Below are 12,530 nucleotides of genomic sequence, written 5' to 3' on the forward strand. Positions count from 1 at the left end.
ATAACTGTTTATTAATTTAATATGTGTTTCAGGGTGATACTTTGCTGATATCCCCTAATTTTAGGGGCACCTTACTATAGTCTTTGTGTTCAGCTGTAGAGGTTGCCTAGTCCATGACTTGCCTCCAAGATGTACCAAAAACCATTTTTTTATATGTAGAGATTGGCTTCATGCTAAATATCTCCAGGAAGACCAATTCCATAAATATTCGTAAGCTTATTTCAAACTTCTAATATTTTTTCTTGTTATTAGCTTAAGTTATTTTTATTTTTCAAAGGGATGGTTAAAATTTTTTTCCATTTGGCTACTAAGCTAGACCTTTTCTCTTATCACAATTAAATGGAAGGATCCTAAACAAGTATCGATAAACTGATTTTGAGATCTTAAGAAATTTTGTTGCCAAATATGTGTTGTATGCATTTACACTCATAATTTCTTTTCTTTTTTTAATACAGCTAGTTTTAGATTTGAACTTTGTATCTCATGTTAGTTTTTAACACTTTTGATCCTGAAGCAGATCCAGCCAGGTGTTAACAAGCCACAAGGTTTCTCTGTATATAAATTCCAGGCAAATAGCTGTAAATAAGTTCTGTAAGTTCTAGTTGTAGACCTTATAAAATAAGAGCTTTAGGGCACCTGTGTGGCTCAGTCAGTTAAGTGTCCTGCCCGACTCTTGATTTCATCTCAGGTCATGATCTCAGGGTCAAGAGACCAAGCCCCGCATCAGGCTCCACACTCTGCATGGAGTCTGCTTAAGATTCTCTCCCTTTCCCTCTGCCCCTTCACCCGCTCAGTGCTCTTTTTCTCTCTAAATAAATGGAGTATTAAAAACATAAAGCAAAATAAGAGCTTTATGCTGAAAAAGATCTCTTGTTATAACCTATATCCTAGCAAGGATCATTTAAATAGTAACACCTTAATTTGTAATCAGAAGATGCCTGAGACCACAGATATGAGTTACATTCATGAAAGATAATACATCTTCCCTTAAAATCATTATGTATCATTATTTCATTTTAGGCTTATAAATTCTTGAAACCTAGCTTTTGTGTCTTGACTATAACAAGATTTTTAACAGAATTCTTATGATATGCTTGTAAGGTTGGAGAAATGGGGATTAATTGATACACCCAGTTTTATAGTGATTAAATTATACCCAGAGAAAGTTCTTGAAGGGCTCTCACTTGGTCTCTCCTGGCTTGGTATTTTTACCAGCAGTTCACCTGAAAAACATACAAGCCATACTTACCAGATTTGCAGGTGACAGAGCTTGAGAAGTGCCCTAATGGATGTGAGAATAAGTACTTTGAAAGATCATAGCAGCCAAGGGAAACACTATCAATTCTTGGTGATAATTATAAAATTTCTGAAATTGAGTTTAAAATAAAACCAGTTCTTTAAGTACAAGATTCTGGATTAAGAATTCATTTCTAAAAGATAATTATATTCTTTTAATTATCAGTAAGAGATATATATATATATGGTTGCCAAAAAAGCCAGTATACCGTAAGGCTACATTGGTAAAAACCCATTGTCTAGATTAAGGGAGGGAATTAATCCCACTGCTCAGACCACATCTGGAATATACTGTAAGAGAAAGTGAAATGTTTGTCTAAGACACAAGAATGACCTAGATGGTCTGGAACAACAATATTAGATACTAGAAAGAGGAGACAAGAAATGATCACTGGCTTCATGCAAAAGAGAAGATTTATTTGCAGGTCTAGGTAGTAGCTTTTAAACTTTTATTTTTTACCACAGTCCACAATAAGAAATATATCTTTACATTTTTCTCTGTATATACATACAATTATCCATATTCATTTATATATATCTATATCTATAGGCATATATACAGGTACACACATGTATCTACCTATATATAGGCATCTGAAGCAAAATATACAGCAGTACTCACCCTTATCATGTGTGATGTTCTGCTGTTTTTTTGTTTTACTTTGGTTGCAACATACATAACTTTTCTCATGGCGTACATATGGGTGGTGACCTAAGTTTGAAAAATGTTGCACTGAGGACCAGTACTACTCAAAATGTGGTCCAGAGACCACACTGGCAAATCAGAATCTGGTTAGAAGTGCAAATTCTCAGGCCCCTACCCCATACCTAATGAATTAGAATCTGTGGGGTGGGGACCCAGGAATCTGTTTTGACATGCTCTTCAAGTGCTTTTCAGTGCTGCAGTTTGAAATGATGCTCTAGAGCAGTGATGCCAGAGTATGATCCTTTTTTTATTTTTAGATTTATTTATTTGAGAAAAAGAGCGCACGCATGGGGAAGGGGCAGAGGAAGAGAATCTTAAAGCAGACTCCCCACTGAGTGCAGAGCCCCATGCAGGCCTCCATCCCATGACCCATGAGATCATGACTTGAGCCAAAACTGAGAGTTGGACACTCAACCAACTGAGCCATCCAGGCGCCCCCCAGAATTGATCTTTTGACCCACTGTCAGTCTATTATAAGCTGTTTAAAATAGTTGTTTCTCATTCGCAAAGAGATAAGGGAGAGACAATCATCCTTATGATAAGAATAGGAGTTTACTAAATGAAAACAAGCAGATGTGGAAAAGAAATGAGTTAACAGGTCTGAGAATTGAGATATACAATTAGTGGAATTAAAAACAATTGGCAGTTAATGGGATAAACTAGATACTAGTAGCTGATGAGAGAATTGGTAAACTGGAAGGGAACCAAAAAAGTAACTCAGAATAGAGAACAGAAATATGGAGAAAATGGGAAAGACATGGGAAAGACAGGTGAAAAGTTATGGGGAATAGAGTGAGGTGCTCCAGTAGAAGAGGCATTTATAGAATTTACAGAGGGGAAATTGGGCCAAAAGAAATATTGAAAGAGATAATAGAATATTTTCTACAATTCCAATAAAGGTAATTACATGAGTAAATATAAAAGCCAGTTTTAAAATACTTTGCTTTGAAACCCTTCTTTTTTTCTATATGATTTGAAAGACAAATGCATAAAACAATAATTATGAATTTATTAATGAGCACGCAGTGTATGAAAATGTAATTGTGACTATAGCAACATAAAGGGGCAGGGTTTGGGTAGACTGTTGAAGCTAAGTTATTAATTCATAGTGGTTTATTAGATGTTTAAGATATCAGAAATTACTTGGGTTGGGTTTTTCCCCCCTCTTTTGTGATTATGTTACTCATTTGAAATATGGCAAGGTTCATTTTTTTAATTTATATTCCACTTTAGAATTTTTCCCCCATCCTTGTTGATATTATTTTTTAATACGTGAAACATGAACATGGTTCTTTCAAAAGTCAGAATTGTACCAAAAAATACACTCAGAAATGCCCCCTCCCAATTTTTTCTTTTTTTACTTCTTTCTTACCAACCCCAGTAGATTTAAGTAATCTCATTAAACTCCATCTGGTTTATCCTTTTCCGAGTTTCTTCTTCAATAGAAGAGCAAATACATATATATTATTTCACTTTCTTTCTTATAAAAAAGGTACCATGCTATACCCATTATCTGGATGAACTGTAGTTTATTCAGCCACTCTCCTATGTAGAGGCATATAGGTTGTTTCCAGTAGTTTGCAGTTACAAACAATGCTACTATGAATAACCTGACGTGTATGTATTTTTGTACTGTAGTTAAGTATATCTTAAGGGTAAATTCCTGGAAGTAAGATTACTGTGTAAACATATAGTTTTGTTACATGTCACCAAATTCGTTCCTTAAGGGTTGTGCCAATTTTATACTCACAACTGTGAGAGTGTCTGTTTTCTCACAGCTTTGCTAACAGATGTATTGTTAGACTCTTTTTTTTTTTTTTTTTTTTTTTTACTTTTTACCAATCTGAGAGTTGAGAAGTTTAAAATCAGGTTTTTGGTTATTTATTTATTTATCCTAAATTTTTACGAGTTCTTTATATATTGAGGATATTGGCCCTTTATCTGTAATATATGTAAACATTTTCTTCTAGTATTGTTGGTCATCTTTTAACTTTGTTTTTGGTGTTCTTTGCCCTGTGAAAGAATTTTTTTTCTGTAGTCAATCTCTGCTTACACCTAGATTTCCAATCACAGCCTGCCTTTTCATCCAGAATAAAGAGAAATTCATCTTTTTTTTTTTTCCCTAGTCCTCATATGATTTCATTTTGACATACAGATCTCTCATCCATGTATGGTTTATTCTTGTTCTTACATTTTAAACTGCTGTCCTGGGGCACCTGGGTGGCTCAGTCAGTTAAGCCTCCAACTCTTGATTTCAGCTCAGGTCATGATCTCAGGGTCGTGAGATTGAGCCCTGCTTGGGGCTCCACACTCAGCACCGAGTCTGGTTGTCCCTCTCCCTCTGCTCCTTTCCCGCCCACACACGCACTCTCTCTTTTTCTCAAATAAATACAATCTTTAAACTGCTGTCCTAAGCACTAGCACCTTTCTGCCCATTTTCTTTTCCTATTATGTATATTTAGCCAATAAGTGTTGTTTTCATTTTAGTTAATACAGTTTTCTATTTTTCTAGGAAAATTTTGAATGACTTATCTTCAGATGCACCAGGAGTGCCAAGGATTGAAGAAGAGAAGTCTGAAGAGGAGACTTCAGCACCTGCCATCACCACTGTAACGGTGCCAACTCCGATTTACCAAACTAGCAGTGGACAGTATAGTGAGTAAAAGATATTTCTGCTTTGGAAAGTGAGATTAAAAAAAAACTAATGGCTGCATTCTCTTTAAAGGACTCCTACAAGTGCCAACCCTTTTCTCAGTCTTGGATACCATTATTATATTTCCTTTACTGTTCAGTATGTAAAGTTCTGTAACAGAAGTATTTTCTTTTTTCAGGGTTTTTGTTAGGATTGCTCAAGCATATTAGCCCTTTAGGTGGTCCTTTGTTTTGTGCAGATGCCAGGAGAGTCTTGGAAGTTTTTTGAACCACTGCTTGAAACTCTAGATTTCAGTCCTTGTGTAATATATGATGTTAATAAAGGACATAATTTTTCAGATAAGATAACCATTCTTTGATGATGTTTAAGGACAAAAATGGTCTCGCTATTCATCTATTTTATTAATTCATCTTCCCTTCTAAAAGTAGCATTTTAAAATCATATTTAATGTTTTGTGGTAGGGGTTGAGAGGCTTGGTTGCAGTCTACCAGCACATTCAATTATTCTTTTTAATATAAAAGGTAATATAGTGAATTATGGTTAACATAAACATACGGACTGCTGAAATTGGCCCCCAGAAAGCAAAGATTTTTTGTGCAAAATTATCAAAGTTTCCATTTCTGTCTTGTTCCTATCTGACACTTAGGTCTCTCTTCTTATTTTTCACCCAAATCTGTTAACAGTCTTTCCAGTTCTGCTTTTGTTTGATCAGAGGCATTTGTGTGAATGGTATGTTTTTCTCTCTGTTCCCAATGCCTTTTGACTCCCAGAGTGCCTCTTACATAGATTTCTTCATTTTGATTTGTTCATTAAATCCAGTACTTCCCTTTATATAGTTTTCCCCCTCTTTCCTCTTTATTACAAATTAAATGTACACATTGACACTCCCTTGTTGCATTAATTTTCTAATACCCTGGGGTGGTCTGTGCCAGGAATGTGTATAAAAGTTTGACTCCCAAGTTAATAGTTTTCACAGTACAGCTCAACCTTGGTTTTACATAACTAATTTGCATTCTAACTATATTAAAAACAGATTCCCAGGTACCAGACTTTTTAGCTCTCCCAAAGCTGAAACTTTGAAAGTGAGCAGAAAGATGGCATTTTTGACTAAGCTTTTTGTCCACTCTCTGCTTACTGGAGTTCAGTCCCCTTTTTCCTTCTTGAATTCTTTGTTGACAGACATAAACAGGTACTATCTATGGACATGGATATGTGCATTTTTAGCCTTATATCCAAATAATTTGAGTTATTCCAGATGTGTGCATGCTAAGACATTGATGCATGAACTTTACTTTTCCCCTGCCTCAACAGAAACCTGAGGGATACAGAATACTTCCATTGGTGACAAGTGATTCAGTTATTGCAGGGATTCTCACTTGCAGGAGAAAGCATGCTCTTTTGGAAATAGGCATATCAGAATCTCAAATAGGGAAGTGAAATTTAGAAATGTGTATGTTTATTTTGACACACCACTCTTTCCCAGCAACTAAAAATTGCTAGTTTTAAAAGGTTAATCCTTTCAGATTTTTAAAGCTTTATTGCATTATCTTTATCCCTTATTCACACATAGAGCCTTGACGGAAGTGATGTAACATGTTCTTGATTGTCATTAAGAATCAATATAATGACTACTTAAATATATACAACATTATATATTTCTTAACTTAGAATCCTTTTCATCTCTCCCCAGCAGTTAAAAGTTTAGTATGTTATCTATCCATTCTTTTTCATTCTATACAGATATATATATATATACATTGTATAAATATAACTTTTATTTAAACATTCCCTCCCCCTTAAATATTTCTTCCCTGCCCCCACACACTGATGAACATTTAAGACATTTCTGTTTCAAACACTGTGACATGTGAACAGTCCTATATATGTAGTAGGGTCTCAGTGGGATAGCATCCAAAGAGTGGAATTGTTGAATCAAAGCACATCCTGCCCAATTTCTCTTCCCAGTCTCTGCACCAGTTTGTATTCCTTTCATAAATTGGTTATTTTTTTAAGTTTTAAATGCTGTTAGTAGTTCTGTCCATTACTTGGTTCACTGTTCCTGATAAAGTCTTATTTGAGGAATTCTGTTCTAAGGTAGAAACACATGTGTCTATCATTTTGAACTTGAATTTTTTGTCTCGCTAAATATAACTATAACCCATGATGTTTTCCTCTTTACTTTGGCTACTCAGAATCTTGGCTCAGTTTATGTTTAATTGTATTCTCTTCTTCCTCTAGACTTTCTGGTAGAATCTCTGTGGTAGGGCCACATCAGTTACTTGACTTGTAGCTTCCTCTTCTTGTTTTAATGAATTTAGTTTTATTGAAAGCCATCTCATCCTTTTGGAATAATCAAGTATATAAATATATAGAGAAAAACACATCTGATAGGATCAGACTTCCGTTTTCAGAATACTTTCACATACATCTCATTTGATTTTTATAGTTGTACTTAGTGGCTAGAACCAGGTATTTTTATTTTTATTTTTACAGAAGAGATAACAGATTAAAAATAACAATTCAGTGATAGAATCCGGACTAGAACCCTGGTCTCCTGGGGCGTCTGGGTGGCTCAGTCATTAAACGTCTGCCTTCGGCCCAGGGCGTGATCCCAGAGTCCCCTCCTCCGCTGGGAGCCTGCTTCTTCCTCTTCCACTCCCCCTGCTTGTGTTCCTTCTCTCACTGGCTGCCTATCTCTCTGTCAAATAAATAAATAAAATCTTTAAAAAAAAAAAAAAAAAGAACCCTGGTCTCCTGATACCTAGTTTCCCACTTCTTTTCTCCCACCTTGAGTTCATTGTATATAGCCAGGAAGAAAGCTGTGTATGTTAAATACAATGGAATTTGCTTATTAACTCTATATGAGAAGTTGTGGTTTAATTCTGTTAATCTTCTGATTCCTTCAAGTCACCTGTAATATTAATCTCAGAATAGTTTTTACTATTCTGAGTATTCCTTGTTAGGAATAGTATTTCTTTTTAATTGTCTGAGATAAGTAAAACTTATGGAAATGGCTAAAGTGAATGGAACTGGCTAACAAATGATCCCAAATAATTCCCTTCTAACAGACAAAAAAAAAAGTAACATGCATAAGTCACACATATTTGTTGACTTATTCAGTTAAAATCCATTATGGAATTTTATATGTAATATTGTGATTTTTAGTCCTCTTTCCAGAAAACTTTAAGAGGGAGAGTGTCTAGAAAGGATCCAGCCGCCTATCTTGATGCTAGTATCTGAAGGATTGCTTTGTTCAAATAAAATAATAACCTACTTCTATTAACTTTTTCCGTGTACTGTAGCATAAAGGTGAATTCTTTTTTTAATAAAGTGAAATATCTTTTAGTATGAGCCAAAGTTGATTACTTCATAACAGATGAATGACGTGTGGTTAATTACTGAATAATCAAAGGATCCTGTATGAGAATGCATGGATATGTAACTTATAGTTTATGCATTGCTAGCTGAGTTAGAGAACAGAATGCACTACTGAACTGTTTTTATTAATTATGCATTAAAACGACCATTTGTCGGGTGCCTATTACTGCCCATTTCTGTGCTAAAGAAAACTCACATTTCCTACCTTCAAGAAATTTATTGTCTAGTGGAACAGTGAATATTAAACAATTAAAATATTGCATAATTAAGGCTAGAATAAAGGAAGTATGGATCAGAAAGTGGTAACATCTTCTGAACCAAACAACTTGGAAAGGAATTTAAATCTTCTCATTTATTCTTTTAAAAAATTGTTAATGGGTATTATTATAAATTATAATATGGTTCATAGAGTGCATTTGTATTATAGCAATTGGATGTGGGATTCCTGAGCAGAAGGTTACTTGAGTATACCAAATCTTTCTTGGCAGTGTTATTTGCTATAATAATTTCTGTTGACTATGTCTTACACGTTATTCCACTTTGAATTCAGTATGTTGTAAGTCTTATATGGTATTAATTAAACTGATAACAATAAAATCCATTGGGTTTTAGTTGCCATTACCCAGGGAGGAGCAATACAGCTGGCTAACAATGGTACCGATGGGGTGCAGGGCCTGCAAACATTAACCATGACCAATGCAGCCGCCACTCAGCCGGGTACTACCATCCTACAGTATGCACAGACCACTGATGGACAGCAGATCTTAGTGCCCAGCAACCAAGTTGTTGTTCAAGGTAAGAGAATTCAGAATTCACAAGTATGGTAAATTCTTTGAAAGGTTAAAATTTTATAAACTCAGAAAAAGTAAGTATGATACTGCAAAACACTATGAAAATGTAGTTAATTTTTTTCATTATTGATAATGTTCTCCATGAACTCTTCCATTATTCCAGTTGGACCCAAATGTCATGGCATAAAAACAACTGTTTTCAGTTTTAAAAATATAACATCGTTAACACTTTTAGCATTTGGGGACAGAAGACAGGGTGGGTTACAGGGCAAGCAGTGAAATTAGGAGTTAGGAAAGCTAGATTCTAGCTCTAACTGCATAGATTTGCTATATGATCTTGAGTAAGACTCACCTCTCTGGGCCTCATTTTTTTTTTTTAATGTGTCAAATAAAGAGTTAAACTAAATCACCGGTGAGAATCTCTGGAAGTTCTGGGTGCCTGGCTGGCTCAGTTGGTAGAGCATGCAACTCTTGTTCTCGGGGTTGTGAATTCAAGCCTCATATTGGATGTAGAGCTTACTTTAAAAAAAAAAAAAAAAATCTTTGAAGGTTCAAAATTGTTTCTCTGCTTTTTATTCAAAAGAAAGTTACATGCTCATTTCTAAGATCATCATTTTTTATTTCAAATGAAAATAGTATGTTCTGAAAAATCTTATACCAGTATGCAAGTCTACTGGTCTGTAGAGAAAACGTAGTGGTTAAATCCTTGATGAACTATAGAAACAGCTTTTTTCTGTTTTATTTTTTTTTTTAATATTCTTGCTTTAGGAATCTTTATGGATAGGAGTTGACCATTTTTCTTTGAATCCATTTGAATATTTTAAGAATATGATTTATGTGAGATTGAAATTTGCATATTGAGGAAATAATGTTAAAATCTGTATCTAAAAATATTTTTATTAATAACATATTTTGCCTCTGTTAAATAATGACCATTGTACCCCTTCAGCATGGATGATAATTTCTGAATAATCCTAAAACACCAACTAGAGAGTCATCATTTATTTTTAAAGGCCCTAATGTATTTACAGAATATATTCTGTTACTAAACAAATAATATTTGAAGAAGATAATATTTTGCTTATTAATGGGAGTAAAACACCTTTTCACTTTACATGCAGGTACTCAAAAATTGTAAAGCAGGATGTCAGTGAATTTGAATTCTGAACGTCAGTTTGAAGATGGTAACATGTTTAGTATATAAATCTTTTCCATTCAAACTACACATTTTAACTGATATTAATAACAAATATGGATAATTTTATAAAGACCTTCAAATTCTCTCAGATAATGTTAGGTTCTTTACTCTTAGGAGGGCATATTAAGCTGCTTTTAGAAGCAATTTAACAGATAATGATTGTGTTTCTTTTTTATAAGCAATGGATCACTTAGAAAAATAAACTTCAATTTATTTAGCAATTAGCATTTACATTAAAACAAGTAATATAATTGGCATCAAGTGGTACACTTTTTCATACTTTCAGTTTTGTTTCAATTAGAAATTTATAATAGTTGACCATAATGCTTTATTTTCTCTCCCATTTTGCTATTTTATGAAAAATCATGGTCGTTTTTATGTCGTGGCAAGAGTCTACTTGAAATTTTTTAATATGAATTTACCAATATCAAAGGAAGACATTGAGGAGTATACTCTATCTAGGAAGATCATCCAAGCTGTGCCCTACTTACCTTTTAGACTTAAGGTTGGTAAGCATGTTAACAACAGAATAGAACTGCATTCCAATGAAAGATAAATACAAGACCCGGCAGACATAGGTTAAGGCCTCTTTCACCCAAGTGTCTATACTAATAAATATATTAAATTGGGAATTATTTGTCAGTAATGACCCAAAGAGTGCTGATTCTTTCAGTGTTTTAGTTAGAATCATGTTCCTTTTTTACCCTTTGAATCCAAAATGTATGTTTAAATTGGTGATTGACACACATAGTTTTACCTAGTCACAGTGCTTCAGTGTCTTACGCCATGTTCACTGTTTTTCATTTCAGCTGCCTCTGGAGATGTACAGACATATCAGATTCGCACAGCACCCACTAGCACCATCGCCCCTGGAGTTGTTATGGCATCCTCCCCAGCACTTCCTACACAGCCTGCTGAAGAAGCAGCACGAAAGAGAGAGGTTCGCCTAATGAAGAACAGGTACATACGTTGCATTTACTTAGGTTGTGATAGGTCAGGTCATCTTCAGATTCTGTCAGACAATGTGTCTTTTACATCTGCTGATAATAGGATCTTTGCAATGAATTTTTTTCTGGTAGAATTGATGGGTTTTGCTAAAACTTTATTTAATAAGCTGCACTTATGAAATGGCTAATAGGATTATGGGTCAAATCTTTACTTTTTTAAGATTTTTTAAATTTATTTATTTAACAGAGAGAGAGAGCACAAGCAGGGGCTGCGGGAGAGGGAGAAGCAGGCCCCCCTCCACTGAGCGGGGAGCCCAGTGTGGGGCTTGATCCCACCACCCTGGGATCATGACCTGAGCTGAAGGCAGACGCTTAACCGACTGAGCCACCCAGGCACCCCATGGGTCAATCTTTAATCATAGTTTTCTTTTGTGTAATTTCTCCATGAAAGATTTAATACACAACTCTGCTGTATTTTCACTGTGCTCTAACCAACAAGCTAGGTTATTTAAATATTGTTTCTTCTCATGAATAGTATTGTTCAAGAGATCAAGAGTTTTAAGTATTTATACTAAAATTAAATGTTTCATTTACATTAAGTTTATTTAAAATAAAATAAATGTATGATGACCAGTCCTTGTTTTAATGAATATCATCTTTACTCAAAATTTGACAATTTAACACCTAAAGATTCTTTTTTTTTTTTTTTTTTTTTTTAAAGATTTTATTTATTTATTCGACAGAGATAGAGACAGCCAGCGAGAGGGAACACAAGCAGGGGGAGTGGGAGAGGAAGAAGCAGGCTCATAGCAGAGGAGCCCGATGTGGGGCTTGATCCCGCAGCGCCGGGATCACGCCCTGAGCTGAAGGCAGACGCTTAACCGCTGTGCCACCCAGGCGCCCCTAACACCTAAAGATTCTTGAAAAGTAGATTAAATATAAGAATACCTTGTTCTGAGACAAAATCTTAAAATAGAATTTATCTTCAACAATGAAAATGCTAAACAACAAAATCTATGAAGTGTGGGCAAAGTAATTCTCATAAAGTAAATTCATAGCTGTAAATGGTTTTGTCATCCAAAAAAAAAAACAGTAAGGAGCGCCTGGGTGGCTGAGTTGGTTAAGCATCTACTCTTGTGATCTAAGCTCAGGTCATGATCTCAGGGTTGTGACATCGAGCCCCACGTTGGGCTCCTCACTGGGCGTGGAGCCTGCTTAAGATTCTCTCTCTCTTCCTCTCCCTTGTCCCTCCCCCCCAAAAAAACCAATAAAATGTTTTTATTATCTTTACTTTAGTATTTTTGTTTATTTAGTTTAGGATTTAAATATTTAGCTTAGGATTTAATATGGAAATGACTTAAGACAAACCATAGAAAATGAAAATAAAGGTATATAAAGATAAAATTTGAAACTGGTGGAAGTATTCCTCTGTTCTTGACCCCAAGATTTTTCAAACACTGTAATAAAGTAAAAGAAACATAGGGATTGAATTTAGACCGTCTGGATTCAAGTTCTGGATCTACTCTTTTTGCTGTGACTTTGGAAGAACATCCTAACCTTC

General features: G+C 34.8%; 2 protein-coding genes across 8 annotated transcripts in view; one reads left to right on the plus strand and one right to left on the minus strand.

Annotated features, from left to right (window-relative positions):
• The window catches only part of METTL21A (methyltransferase 21A, HSPA lysine), a 62,961-nt gene that overhangs the window by 17,052 nt on the left and 33,379 nt on the right, over positions 1-12,530 (minus strand). For 2 of the 5 annotated variants that reach the window (XR_015724836.1, XM_087863058.1), the window contains exon 4: positions 1,157-1,223. The exons of the other annotated variants lie outside the window; for them this stretch is intronic. Coding sequence is in view for 1 of the 2 variants with exons in the window: in XM_087863058.1 (XP_087719184.1) it covers positions 1,157-1,223 (67 nt within the window). In the remaining variant the exon portion in view is untranslated. The remainder of the gene's footprint in view (positions 1-1,156; positions 1,224-12,530) is intronic. 5 annotated transcript variants of the gene reach the window in all.
• The window catches only part of CREB1 (cAMP responsive element binding protein 1), a 42,691-nt gene that overhangs the window by 13,780 nt on the left and 16,381 nt on the right, over positions 1-12,530 (plus strand). For all 3 annotated transcript variants that reach the window (XR_006781234.2, XM_045806593.2, XM_045806594.2), the window contains 3 exons: positions 4,515-4,657; positions 8,646-8,828; positions 10,832-10,982. Coding sequence is in view for 2 of the 3 variants with exons in the window: in XM_045806593.2 (XP_045662549.1) it covers positions 4,515-4,657; positions 8,646-8,828; positions 10,832-10,982 (477 nt within the window). In the remaining variant the exon portion in view is untranslated. The remainder of the gene's footprint in view (positions 1-4,514; positions 4,658-8,645; positions 8,829-10,831; positions 10,983-12,530) is intronic.

This window comes from Ursus americanus, chromosome 1, assembly GCF_024610735.1.
Source record: "Ursus americanus isolate L20-20 chromosome 1, mUrsAme1.1.p, whole genome shotgun sequence".
Classification (NCBI taxonomy): Eukaryota; Metazoa; Chordata; class Mammalia; order Carnivora; family Ursidae; genus Ursus; species Ursus americanus.